General features: G+C 33.4%; 2 protein-coding genes across 2 annotated transcripts; both read right to left on the bottom strand.

Annotated features, from left to right (window-relative positions):
• Positions 1-878: 878 nt before the first annotated feature.
• LOTGIDRAFT_135497 (hypothetical protein) lies at positions 879-3,984 on the bottom strand (the record flags this gene model as incomplete). Its single annotated transcript, XM_009069039.1, has 6 exons — positions 879-1,126; positions 1,324-1,575; positions 2,792-2,890; positions 2,996-3,190; positions 3,440-3,601; positions 3,909-3,984. Coding segments are annotated over 6 exons (1,032 nt in total), but the record flags the coding sequence as incomplete, so codon positions are not given.
• Positions 3,909-14,457, bottom strand: LOTGIDRAFT_170392 (hypothetical protein; the record flags this gene model as incomplete). The annotated part of the gene is made up of 4 exons (XM_009069038.1): positions 3,909-3,989; positions 4,141-4,365; positions 4,414-4,605; positions 14,370-14,457. Coding segments are annotated over 4 exons (586 nt in total), but the record flags the coding sequence as incomplete, so codon positions are not given.
• Positions 14,458-14,689: the final 232 nt, after the last annotated feature.

Genomic DNA, 14,689 nt, shown 5'->3' with positions numbered 1-14,689 from the left:
CACAGGGTATTTTGGTCACAGTAATACGGGCACGAGGTAGTAGGGTCACAGTAATATGGGCACAAGGTATAAGGGTCACAGTAATACGGGCATAAGGTGTATTGGTCACAGTAATACGATCACAAGGAATTTTGGTCACAATAATACGGGCGCAAGGTATTTTGGTCACAGTAATACGGGCACGAGGTAGTAGGGTCACAGTAATATGGGCACAAGGTATATTGGTCATAGTAATACGATCACAAGGTATTTTGGTCACAATAATAAGGCCATACGGAAATATCTGAGATTGCCCGAATTTCTAACCTAGATATGAGATGTTTGCCAGAAAAACTTGCTTTCGGAGCTGCGAGGGGGGATGGAGCTGCCCCCTCTGCCTCCCCCCTCCGCCAATGGGGCTGAAAACCTACGTATTAAAACTACCAAAAATATACAATAAATATAAAGCTGGACCACATTTGAATACAAAGAGATATCATCAGCGCTTGTATCAGAAGTATGTTGCCTATCTTTTTCTCAAGATTTAGCACAATATATGTCACAATGTAATAAATAACAAATATATATAATACAATAACATTTATTATAAACATCTTATATTACAAATAAATTACATACAGGAATATTTACAAAATGGTTTCTACTTTTTTTTAAAATAGGAAACAAGCAGTAACTTTCCAAAAATCTGTATACTAGGCTAGAGAATCAAAAGCCAATGGCACAAAGGAGATGTCGCTCGTACCCTCGCAAGTAAAAGTGTATCAGGATGCGATCCGCCGTCTGGGGTACTTTGTGGACCTATAATGTCACTTTAAATCACATTTAGATTTATTCGTCTGGTAGTTGATTACTTCCGATCCAAAAGACTCGGTTATCATTTAAACCAAATCGCCTTGTAAGATATTTCCAACCAGTTTTTCAATGGAAATATTCCCTACAATAGTTCTGAAGAACACTCGTTCAATAAAAGAAGGTTTCAGAGTTTGCAGTTTTGAGACCAGCATCAACAACCGTCCAAAACGCACCATCTGTCGTGGATATTGAAGTTGAATGTGTTCTGTTAACATCAGATGCGCTTGTTCTTGAAGATTTTCTACTGTTTTAACATCCACAAGATTTGTCCCATCTGTTACATAAAGAAAAAAAAAGATTGGTTTTTATGGGTTATCTTTTGCTTATTGTTTGGTTAATAAAGACATTCTACATGGTTCCGCTCCTGAACATGGTCTGTTGAACAATGTTTGGCAATGTATAGCACCATCCTGGGTATCCACTCCTGAGACCTACATCACTGGCAGTAATGCTCTTAAGCAACTTTACGACCAGCGTGATTAACTTCCTTACCTGATTTGAAGAGACATATTGCTTTTAAACAGGTCAACTCTGTCGGATCTAGCGCCATTTCTCTCAATCTAGCTATGGTTTCAGTAAGTCGATCCAGTTCTGTGGTAGGGTTCATCTCACCAACATTGCCGAGAAAATTGATAGATCTGTGGATACCATTAACATCAACTGGTAGTCCCCACTGTACTATTCCCAACAGAAACAGATCTTTCCAAGACGTGGTGAGCAATACTCTCTGAATATGGAAGGTCAATCATCAATGTTTACCAAAAATTTAAAAAACTGGAGGGGCAATGTAACGATCCTAATCGAAATGAAGTGAATGGAGTTTTACGTCCTACGTTTCTGCACTAATGAAGACGGGATCCTAATCGAAGAACAAAATGGTACGTATTATGGAACTAGCAGTGTATATCGTCCGAACTCCCACTTTCCAGTTACCTATGTAAATCTCGTGAATGCCAATTTTCGAAAACAAAGTCCATACGACAATCTCGTATAGTTGCTTTTCCGCTTATTTGCGTAATTTTTGACGTTTATGATATATTTCCGCGTCATTATTCCGTAAAATGTTAGATCCCGCATAAATATCGCCGAAATAAACAAAAGACCGAAGTTAGAACACCGTGTGATCTCCTCTCAATCAATGCTCATACTCATTTCTGATTGGCTACAAATTTCAATATCGAATTATCCAACCAGCGTTCAGAGTTTAGTAACTGAGTTAAAATTCAATCTGAATGTCAATGATTGGTGATAATTGGCCTAATCAGTCGGTACATTCTGAACCTTAGAGTCACGGTATGTTCGGAATTACTCGTATCTAACTGGAGAAAAATCAACGATTTTAAACAAAAAAATATTGATTTCAGAAGCGAATTTTTTTGAAGATGTTCCTCTTGCAATTTAAAGCTCGCTCCAAAAAAAATTGGCTTCCAAAGAGTTTTAGTTTATGAGATATAACACAATTTGTAGTATTTTGTCGACCAATTGTCCGAAAATCCGTATTCGTAAAGATTTCTGGTATAGTACCGATTATCAGCTAATAAGCGTAGATCAGCTTGGGATTTAAATAGTCATAGCCTCATCCATCCAGACTGAAATTTACGTATATCCAAAGAGAAAGATCAGGTCCGTGTTGATTAGCCTCTTTTGTATTCAAAATCCTATCTTACTTTATATTCTCATATTGCAAATGTCTCGGTCGACGCCATACTTATATACATATCATGAACATCAAATGTACCGTCTTCATTAGCCCAATCAATCGCAGAAGAGAAGAACGTAAAACTCCATTCATTTCATTTCATTTTACATTAAATGTAATACCAAGGTCACCAATCTGTGAATAATCGTGAATAAAGAAAAACATATTCTGAGTCTGAATTGCTACTATTAACTGAAATGAAGGATTCACTATGTGGAAAAATAATACAGAGGATCATACTAACCTGGTCAGCCTCGGTCAGTATCATAAAAGCTGGAATTTGCTTCACCCAACCAATTATAGTAAAGAGTAGTCGAGCCATCACTTCATGCCAAACATCTCGTTGGAACGTCATCACCGGCGACGAGAAAGCTGACGGAGCTTGAAGCCGTACCATATCACTGAAGTCGTTCCTCATGTAACCCATAAGCATCAGTTGACGACTTGGATTTGATGCTATATTTGTTATGCAGTCTTGGGGTAAAGGAAATGTGTTCTTTGGCGAGCTTGTCACTCTCAAATCTATTGGAACCTCTTGTGTGACTTGACGGTGGTGACCATGCTGATTGTGATGATGGCCCAAAGACAAATCAGTTCCTTTAAGCTTTGGTTTTCTTGGGCCTCTTTCGTGTTGAACAGCTGAAAAATGAGAGTCTTATAAGGGAATTTGAAGATGTTTTATATTTCAATAGAATTTCATGAAAATAAAAATCATTTCTAACAAAATATAACTACAAGGCAGAATTCCGCTTTCCTGAAGATGAAATTTATATTCGAAACACTTTTCGACCGCAAAGATTTTGCTCTGGTCAACTGATGCAAAATCAAGTTAGAATGAATATCAATAGATTCTTATGCATGGTCATGTCAGCCCAGAAAGATCCTTACCATCTTTGTTCATATCAGCATCAAAACATTTCTTCAGTCTACAAGATCGACATTGGTTACGATGTGTTTTATCAATGGGACACATTCCTTTCATTTCACCTTGGGCTTTACAGGTATAGGCTCTGTTCTTATGTATGCTTCTCTTGAAAAATCCCGAACAGCCTACGGATGCAACAATAGGTAATTTTCATAAATAACTGTATTGTAAAAATTGCATTGTACATACACTTGGTTGTTTATTTCCTGGCGATAAGATCCATTCAGTCAGATATGCACTCTTCAGACTTGTAATGTTTCAGAGCTCGAAATTAAACACAGGCTCAGTTGCAACTCCTATCAGATCCTCTTCTTATTTTGAGAATAGACGGTGCTCAATTTACATGCCTTACACAAGTTTTTGGATAAAGAACCAAACCAAAGCATGTTCTTAACTTGTACTTCATTATTTTTTGGACAAACGACTACTTACCATCGCAGCTGTAAATTCCATAGTGTTTACCAGAACTTCTATCACCACAAACTTTACATGGTATATCTAGTAGACGATCACCTGAAACAGACAGCTAACTGTATATGGTATATCTAATAGACGACCACCTGAAACAGTAGAACTAGCTTTTGTGGTATATCTAGAAGACGACCCCCTGAAACAAGACTTTACATGATATATCTCGTAGACAATTACATGAAACAGAACAAACCTAACTCGGTATATCCATTCAGTAGACGATCACCTAAAACAGTAGAACAATCTTTATATGGTATATCAAGTAGACGATAATCAAAAACAGTAGAGCTAACATTACATGGTATATCTAATAGACGATCATCTGAAACAGTAGAACTAACCCTACATCGTATATCTAATAGACGATCACCTGAAACAGTAGAACAAACTTTACTTGGTATATCTAATAGACGATCACCTGAAACAGTAGAACAATCTTTACATGGTATATCCAGTAGACGATCACCTGAAACAGTAGAACAAACTTTACAAGGTACATCTAGTAGACGATCATCTGAAATAGCAGAACTAACATTACATGGTATATCTAATAGACGATCATCTGAAACAGTAGAACAATCCTTCCATAATATATCTAGTATACGATCACCTAAAACAGTGGAGCTTACATTACGTGGTATATCTAATAGACGACCACCTGAAACAGTAGACCTTTTAATTTCAAGACGGACAAGAGCCCATATTAGAACATGGAAACATTTTGGTGCTGTGCAAAATCAGATTAGTTTAAAATTACGGATGAGATGGCTTTAATTTGGCAAATCAATGTCACTTTGAAAAGAACTTATTCCTTTAAATCTATCATGAATTAAATAGATCGAAAATGGCTTGATACTTTCCAATATTGGTCTAGTAATGACATGAATTAAGACGAAAAAAGAAAATGGTTTTAACATCGATTGAACGCTGGGAAAAGTCTGCTGGAAAGCCATAAGTTTTCACTTAAATACTCTTCAAGAAAGGCGATTTTCCGATTTTGCAACCTTCAATCGCCACCTTATGTAAAACAATTATCCCGAGGCGTTATTGTGGCTGTTAAGCCGTGCCCCCTGCTATTGAAAGTCGTTGAGAGGTAGTCGCTTACGACAAATCGGCTTTCGAGAAATAACAAATTGATTGCTTTCACTCGCTGGTTCCATCATTAGTAATTATACTGCCACGATGGCTATATAGAAATAGAGAGAAAATATCCCAGAAAAGATGCTTTTAATTCTTCATCTTCACCTTCTTTGATGTGATGAGAACTTTTCCTTGTTTTACCGGCTGACGGTACAAGCGAGAAAGTGGCGCCTGATGAAATATCGATGCCCTTGTATTTGCGATAAAAGCCCACGTCATTGACTTAAATTGCTTGACGGCAGTCAGAAGAAAAAGCAACGTATTTATCCAGCGAGTGCATCGATTTGTTCAATTTTGTATTCACACGCTTCAATTGACGTCTAAGGCCAACCCGTTCAGTGATGACACTTTAACCATACATTTATAATTACTGTTTGCCATCCGTTCTCTTCGTCTATAGCCGACATCTTTTTTTAAAGGCAAATATGGAGTCTTGAGAAAAGAATACCCCGTAAGCCAAGAAGTTCCGGTGTTGCAGAACGTCGTACTTCTCTTAATGGATGTTTGTTTTATTCCAGAGAATTCTTTACGTTTTGCCGTTTACTGAAATTTCTCTCGATTTAGTCAAATGTGACGAGTACCATTTTACTAACCCAGACTTTCCTTCAGGCTCTTTCATAAAGTAAAATATATATACAATAGTTTAACAAATTTGGTATATAAAACAATACCAAAAAAAAAATTCCTAATTAAATGAAATTTGAGTGAATATTATAATATGAAAAAAAAATTCTAAGAGCCAAAAATATAATATCTATAAGTTAGATCTTGACTCATATTTATTGTTTTTCACGCGGACATTTTTTTAGTGTATTGTCAACCGACATTATGTCCAGATCTGTAAACGTTATGATCTTGGGTTAACTCTTCGCCGGAAAAAAAATGTAATTATATTTCATTTATTTATTGAAACAATAAATCTAAGCTTGTTCTGTTGATGGGGCGCCATTTGCTATTGTTAAAGATGGGTTCCCTTATTTCATTTATGAAAATGTCAATGCTAATACTTATATGAAAAGAAAATAGAGGTGTTCTAATGACTTGGAAAAATACCAGTTAGTCTCACATGTCCTCTAAATTAGCTAAACTAGAAGAGAATTACCAGCAGAATTACAATGAGTGACCGATCAGGAAAGGTTAAAAAGTCTTTTTTTGGTAAATCTAGGGACTGAGATCTTAAAAATCATCTAATTAGCTCATTAATAAAATAAATTTCACAAAGTCATCAGAATAACAAAAAAAAACTTATAAAGTTATTTTCAAATAACAGACCACAATGTTATTCATACGATTTAATTAGCTACTTGAAAATATTATGAATACATAGGTCAATATATCAATCGTCTCATTAATAATCCAGGAACAATATTGAAAGACAGATTTTCGATGGCTAACATCACAACTAGCGTCAGAAGTTTCTACAACTTCCCTTTGATCACGACTTTAAGTGTTATGACACTTTACGGATATCGAAATGATATCAGGGTCTTGTTTTAATAACAAAATAGACCACAGAAAATGAATATGAGTTAACCTTATCTATGTTGGTATAGATTTAATCTTCCAATTAAGTAAGTGGACGGAATCTTGCAAGGAAATCGTATTCGTTCCGAATCCAAAGCAGTGCTTATTGCAATGCCTATAAGTTGTTCATACTTAAATTTAAAAGTCTGTTCAGTTCATATTATAACGTCCATGTTAATGTGTCGTTCATTTCAATTTTAAAATTCTTAAAGGAACAATTGCGCCATTTTGATGCGTTGATTGAGTCTCGAATATATGTAAATAGTCTTCAGAAGTACTAGGAATTTTGCTCACTATTTCTACATTCTTTTCTATTATATCACAGAGTATCTTAAAATGACGAATCGTCATTTTAACATTCAAACGCGGATAATTATGGACACATATGGATTTTAAGGCTTAAATATCGACGGTGAGCTGTGGACACTATTACTGATTGGCTTAGCTACAAAATTCCCGTTACTAAGACTAAGCTACGATTGGTAAAAAAAATGGCTTATCTGTCCCTTTAATTTAGTTAGGATTGTAAAATTTGTATGCCGCTCAGTTTTAAGTCCTTTCGTCGTCCAGTTTGACGTATAAAACGTTGCTTCATTCAGTTCAGATTATCATGTCTCAAATTTAGAACATCAGTTCAGATTGCTACATCTTTGCTTCGTTTTACAAGCCGAATTAGAAACAAACCAGTCTTTAAAAGTCCCGACACCACACAGTTCAGTAGAAAATACCACAGATGGAATTGATCGAGGTCCACTAGAAATTATTGATATAAACAAGTGAACAGGTGAACTCGAACTAATTACAAAGCTAATTTATCTCCTTTTCTCCTATTAATGCATTTTATATTTACTTTTCCTTTTGTCAACAATTTTACGCAAACACTGAAGAAACTATTATAAGTAACCATTAAGCTCTCCTTGTTATTCCATCTTTTACATCTTGTTAGCTTTTTGTGTCTTTCGCGTCTTTTTGGTTTTCTGTTTTCTCCGATTCCTAATGCTTTTCGATTGGCGATCTATACTAATTATTTTCATTACAAGCAATCGTGTCTTCAAAGTATTTTATGTCTGTCATGCGAAGATGGAATCGACTGTATACAATGAAGCGGTTGGTAACGACAATGCCGCATCGTCGCTTGTTAAGAGCGTTGATTACGACGATGCATCTTCATCTACTGAAACGGTTGGTCACAGCTTTGTCGCACGATATTCTATATTATTTTTTATGTATCATCGTTTGTCTAGTAAACCCCTTGGTAACGTATCTGTATCCATCGAAGCAGTTCGTATACATCAATCGTCGCATCATCAATCAACGACGTGGCCCGAATGCAGTAAATCGGCTGGTAACTTATGTCGTATCATCGTTTGTATACATTAAATGGATGGTAACGTAATCTATTGGACCTTTAGCTAACAGCGATGTCGCGTCATCTTATGTATGCAGTGGAACGATTGCAGAATATCAGCTGGTAACGACATTGTCGCATCATCATCTTTAACCATGAAAGGGTTTGTAACGTATCTATATTCATTTGAACGGATGGGAACACGGATGTCGCATGTCGCATTGGATCAGTTGGTAACGACGATCACTCAAAATGGTCTATTATGCAGTAAATTGATCGACAATGTCGCATCATGGTTTGTATACATTAAATGGTTGGTAACGTATCTGTATCCAGTGAAACGTTTGCTTAATAGGTCTTCTTATAAATCTTGAATTTTACGAGGTAAAGAAGTGTTATTGTGATTTTTAGGGGATAGTCAAGAAAACTAATGGAATATTACTAATAATAAAACGTCAAAATTTAGCTATTTTGGATTTAATTTTCTCTTTATAGTAATTAAATATGTACATAATTATGTGAATTTCACCGTCGTGGTGAATTGTTAAATTCCAGTCAGTGAGAAAAAAAATGTGATTTCATTCACCAACTTCACTTCCCACTTTTTATGGAATGAGAGGTATCTTCTAGTATCGATACACGACCTTGCGATACGATACGCGTATCGTGATATGTCGTATCGCGATACATCGATTCACCGATTTATCGTGTCAGTACTAGTATTTACTAAATTAAGTGCTTTCCTCTGTTCAACAGAAATGGATTTACTGAAATTAAGTCCTAATGCAGATAAAATAATTCAATAATAGAAAATATTAAACAATGAACAAATAATGTATACCTTCAAAATCGAAGTCTTTTGGAAATCAAGAAATTATATTGTTTTAAATCCGATAACCTATTACTAAATTATTTAGAAGTTTATTTAACTTGAGAAACAACAATAACTTAACAATCTTAACAAAAGACAACAGTACACATAGCAAAGAAAAATACTGACATCCGCTTCGATTTTCAATTTAAACAAACCGATAAATACGTCAATTAACAATACATTCGCTCAAAACCATTTCATAAAGTACAAAGGTCATTAGTTCTAAATCCTCAAATCAAAAAATAAACTTACTGAGTTCGTTCAAAAGCAAAATGAAAATGCTGAAACAATTGCAGCAGGAAACACAACTTGAATATTTCAATTAAATAATTCTATTTAGGATATGTTTGATTTTCATCAAAACAATATATCATAGAAATAGCTAATGGCTTAACATTTTCACCATTGTTCCCGCGCTTTTCACATTGTCGTCTGAAACTCAAGGGCGCGACAATTTAAACACTTCAACTTTTCAATGGTTGCCGTTATCTAAGGAAGTCAAGAAAAAATTGCCACAATAGCAGTGAAACATCTTTTATTTTCCAGAGTGAAATTTTCATTTCAAGTCTATCCGGATTTCTGATTTCTATTTTGATGGTTTGTAGTTATGTACATCCATTAGTTTCTAAGATTTCAGAATATTTTTATTCCATGTTCAAAAGTGCGTAGATAAGGTACACAGAAGAGTTTTTCCGTACAATAAAGAGGCCATCCATTTTCAGGGAGCTAAATGGAAAAGTGTTGGCGAGTGACGGCACCGCCTCGTTAAGATTTTCTCCATCAGAAAAGTGGTTAACTCATTTCATATCATTCCCATCCACTGATCGCATTCCAAAATAAGATATGGAGAATCCCTAAATTTAAAAAAATAATTTTCCCCCCTCTAAGCAATGAAGACGATTACACCGGTTACTGGGATCGATGCTGGTAAAGCCACAGAGATAGGGTAACTGTGTGGCTGAAAAATATTTTTCGAGTCAAGTTATTCGGATGGGACAACCATAACATATATACTCTGCATTGCTCGTTATAATAGCTTTATCAGAAGCAGAAATTCGTACATCCATGCACTTAAAGGAAATTTTCATATGAACTTTTTCTACTTAAAACTGAATCCAAAAACAAAACGTGTTTTTTTCTCAAAAAATTGCGAAACACGGAGGCAATTTAATATCAGGTAAGTTGTGGTATTGAAATATTTCTATAGAAAATCTGAAGTCACTCTTAGTACATTCCCTGAAGTCATTTTAATGAAATTTATTGTGCTTTAATGCTTTAATTTCTCCTTTATTTATGAAGTCACGTTGAGGTTTAAAAATCGAGCACTAATGGGTCTGAGACTCAAGGCAACAGATAACTCCGTTGTGTTTATATTGTTAAACTAGGCCGTCTATTTTAGAAGTACATTTATTTGAAAGGATTCCACAGAGAAGCTGTCTTAGATTTTAGATTCACACTGATCTCTTCCTCTGATAGTGCCAAAAACATTTTTTGAAAACATTAAACCCTACCGTAGCATTTGATACTTTAATATCTACATGTACCATGATCGTTGCGAAATAAGAAGAACAGATGACGAGACTCTGTTACTGCAGTATGTCGTCATGTAATTCGGGGTGGTTCAAGGCTCATTTATATTTAAAGTATAAATAAGAATATTTGTTGACACAGAAACAAGGGTTCAAGGCGAGTTGAAATTTTCTGATCATACCCTTTAATGGTTATCTGTTAATGTTATTTAATGGTATTATCATTATCTGTTATTTGTTATTTGATAATGTTATTAAATGATATTCCCTTTCCGATAATGTTATTTAATGGTGCTAATTATCTGTTAAAGTTTTTAATGGTACATGTATTACCATTATCTGATAAAGTTATTTAATGGTATAATCATCATCTGTCAGTGTTATTCTCAGTTATTTGATAATATTATTTAATGATATTTTCAGTCCTAGTTTATGATATTTAATGGTATTTTCGTTCTCTGATAATGTTTTCTTAATTGTATGTCAGTTCTCGGATGTAGTTATTTAATACTTGACCCGATTAAATAATTTTATTGAATGGTATTCTCTTTCTCCGATAATGTTTTTGAATGTATTACCATTATCTGATAAAGTTATGTAATATTGAATGGTCTTATCATTATCTGTTTGTATTATTCTCAGTTGTTTGATAATGTTATTTAATGTTATTTTCAATCCCCGTTTATGTTATTTAATGGTATTTTCGTTCTCTGATAATGCTTTCTTAACTGTATGTCAGTTCTCGGTTGAAGTTATTTAATACTTGACTAGTTTAAATAATTTTATTTAATGGTATTCTCTTTTGCCGATAATATTATTTAATGCTATCAACGATTATTATTATTATTAATGATAGTCATTTTTTCTGATAATGGTATTCTCTATCTCTGATAATGTTTTTTAAATGTTTTTCTCTATCTCTGATAATGTTTTTTAAATGGTATTCTCTATCTCTGATAATGTTTTTTAAATGGTATTCTCTATCTCTGATAATGTTTTTTTAATGGTATTCTCTATCTCTGATAATGTTTTTTAAATGGTATTCTCTATCTCTGATAATGTTTTTTAAATGGTATTCTCTCTCTCTGATAATGTTTTTTAAATGGTATTCTCTTTCTCGACTCTATTTTTAAATGTTTTTCTCTATCTCTGATAATGTTTGTTAAATGGTATTCTCCTCTATCTCTGATAATGTTTTTTAAATGGTATTCTCTATCTCTGATAATGTTTGTTAAATGGTATTCTCTATCTCTGATAATGTTTTTTAAATGGTATTCTCTATCTCTGATAATGTTTTTTTAAATGGTATTCTCTATCTCTGAATGTTTTTTAAATGGTATTCTCTATCTCTTATAATGTTTTTTAAATGGTATTCTTTATCTCTGATATTGTTTTTTAAATGGTATTCTCTTTCTCTGATAATGTTTTTAAATGGTATTCTCTAACTCTGATAATGTTTGTTAAATGGTATTCTCTATCTCTGATAATGTTTTTAAATGGTATTCTCTTTCTCGACTCTGATTATGTTATTTAATGATATTCTCTTTCTCTTTTAATGGTATCCTCTTTTTCTGATATTTAATGGTATTTTCAATCTCTGTCAATGTTATATAATTACGTTTTCTGATAATGTTATTTACTATATTATCTGATAATGTTATTTAATGGTATTCTTGATCTCTGATAATGTTATTTAATGGTATAATGGTCGTTAACCTGGCTCCGCTACTGGTTTTCGGGTTACATTTTATTTTAGTATATAGCTGTCTCACATCCCAAAGGCAGAAATCTTGACGAATTGTCACAAAAGTTTTGAGTTTACAAGGCTTCGAAACATATAGACAGACAGTTGAATATTTTTTATTGAAATTCCGTACCACTCTATCCTTGAGTGAAAATTAACACTTCCACTTTCAATGTCAAAATTCCATTAAGAAATGTATCTATTTGAATGAAAACTGAACATGTCGAAGAGAACAACAACTCACCTTAAATTCTAAATTTTCAAAACAAAATTTTGCAATTGCATCATAAGTTTCGCCAAAAATCAGTCGTGTCTTCTTGAACAATATTGTGGATGGACCAACCGAAGGAAATAGATAATTAGTCCGTTTAGCTTAAAAAGGAATCATTTCCGTAGATTTTAGAGAAACTTTGTACAGTTTTTATTCTCGCTATCAAAAATAACAAATATATAATATATCATATTACTGCCCTAGTTCTATGAATACCAAAAATATCTCCAACGTCGATTTCGATTTTGATTATTGCCACTGAGGGACCAACACCATTCAAATTTGAAAATGTATTATCTAACGTGAGTTTTAACCATTTATATTCGATATTTAAAATGTGATCTAATAGATTTTTTTTTTGGTAAACCTACTCCTCCTGACGCAACCGTTAGAAACCAACCGAAATTCAGAAATTAACTTATTGCAGGTTATGGCCCGGGCTCTAATTACGTACTTATAGAGCACTCATAAAACCAAATAAATGGAATCAGTAAGCTAAATATTTCATGCTGATGTTGGTTTCCATTTTTGAAATGTTCTAATTGAGCAAAGCTTGTTTGGTAAGTTATCAGTCTTTCGATGATATACGTACAACCCAAACATAGCAAATTTATAAGGTTTACGTAAACTTTTAAAATAGTTTTTGCGTTTTAAAATTCAAGGAAAGATACTTTCAGTTAGAACTTTAGATAAGGTAATGAGAAACGTTTCTCTAGATTTTGGTATGTTGTTTTCGTTATTATCGGTACCCTTCTTTCCCAAACTACTTTACAAATCAGACTGTCCCTTTATTTAATTAGCAACTTGAAAATTTAGCAAGTTCAGTAAAAAAGGTGTGGTATTCTTAATTTGGTCATTCATTATAATTATCTATAATTATATTGTTCAAAATATTTGAAAAATTTGGAACGTATCCTTTCTGATTTTTTTTTAATTACTATCTTTTATATGCAAAGAAAGTAAATCTGTGTTGCGTTTGAATTCAATCACTAACTCTCTGAAATAATTTGATGCCACAGACACAGAAAATGATTTTCAATGTCCATTAACTGTATATTTTAGAATACAAATTAATATTCGCATGTAAACTTTAGTACTTTACAATTATCAATAGAGTAAAATTCAAATTTCAAAATTCATTCAAGGTCTATTTTCAGTTTTGTATGAATGTTATGTAAGTTATGTTTTACATTTGGACAAATCAAATTTCATTAATTACGATTGATTAATTTCGGACATCGTAATCTCAACTGGAGATGACAAATATGTATAGTTAAAATTCCAAATACAATTTCATACAAAAGCTAAAAAAAATTTCTTTGACCGAGTCTACAGATATATTTCTAAATAATTTTTTTTTATAAAAGCATAATGTAACTGTTACACGCATTTGCTGGATTCAAAAACTTTTGATTGTGTGGTTTCTAAAAAAATTGAAGAAATTTTTTTTATTATTATTATCGCTTGTCAACAAGTTTCGTCGAAAGATCGCCGAAACGCCTCAAGAGATCTATATTCAAGCATTTTTTTTGACATCTAGTTAGACAGATATTGTTTCCGGCTAAACATTTGTATTATGGAATCCAAGATTATGCAGACCTGCTAGTATTAAAGACATAACCATCCCTTATTACATAGATTTCGGTGCTTTCCGCCCACTTTTTTACTTTTTTGATTAAATCATCTAATTACAATGTTAGGCTACTTATCCGTAGAATTTTTTTTCCAAGATACATAATTACCAGGGAAGCCTGTCGTCAGAATTTTTGACTAGTATGGCAATTAACGTAGAAAGCTTAATTGAACTCTATTAAAAATCAAAAATATTAAAACAAAATACAATATACCCCTTTTAGAAAACTGGTAAAAAGTCGATGGATATTCGATTGTTCTTGGTACATTTAAATCGACTAAGTAATGTATGATTACTTATTTTGAGCATTATCATAAATGTGATGATAACAGAAAAATTTACAGAAATACTTTACTTACTTTTTGGTAATGTGCGTGTCGACGTTGACATCGTTGGTGGTTTCTTTAGCGTAGACGTTGATGTTTGCTGTTGCTGTAAGAGTGACATGTTAACGCGTGTTGGTCGCGTGGCGATATTAGCAAGAATGTCACATAACATGACATTAGAAAATGAGTTTATTTTCTCCGACATCGTTTGAAAATTGTTGAGAATTTCGCCAGGTGGGCTGGAAGTTGGAAAGATCTTTTGGGTAAATGCCGCAGAAAAATGCATCGATTAGACTTGCTGGATCAATAGGTCGTTATATGCCAACAAATATAACTTTTGATATGAGGTTGGG

The sequence above is a fragment of the Lottia gigantea genome (assembly GCF_000327385.1).
Source record: "Lottia gigantea unplaced genomic scaffold LOTGIsca_98, whole genome shotgun sequence".
Classification (NCBI taxonomy): Eukaryota; Metazoa; Mollusca; class Gastropoda; family Lottiidae; genus Lottia; species Lottia gigantea.
This window is presented reverse-complemented; position numbering and strand designations above follow the sequence as displayed.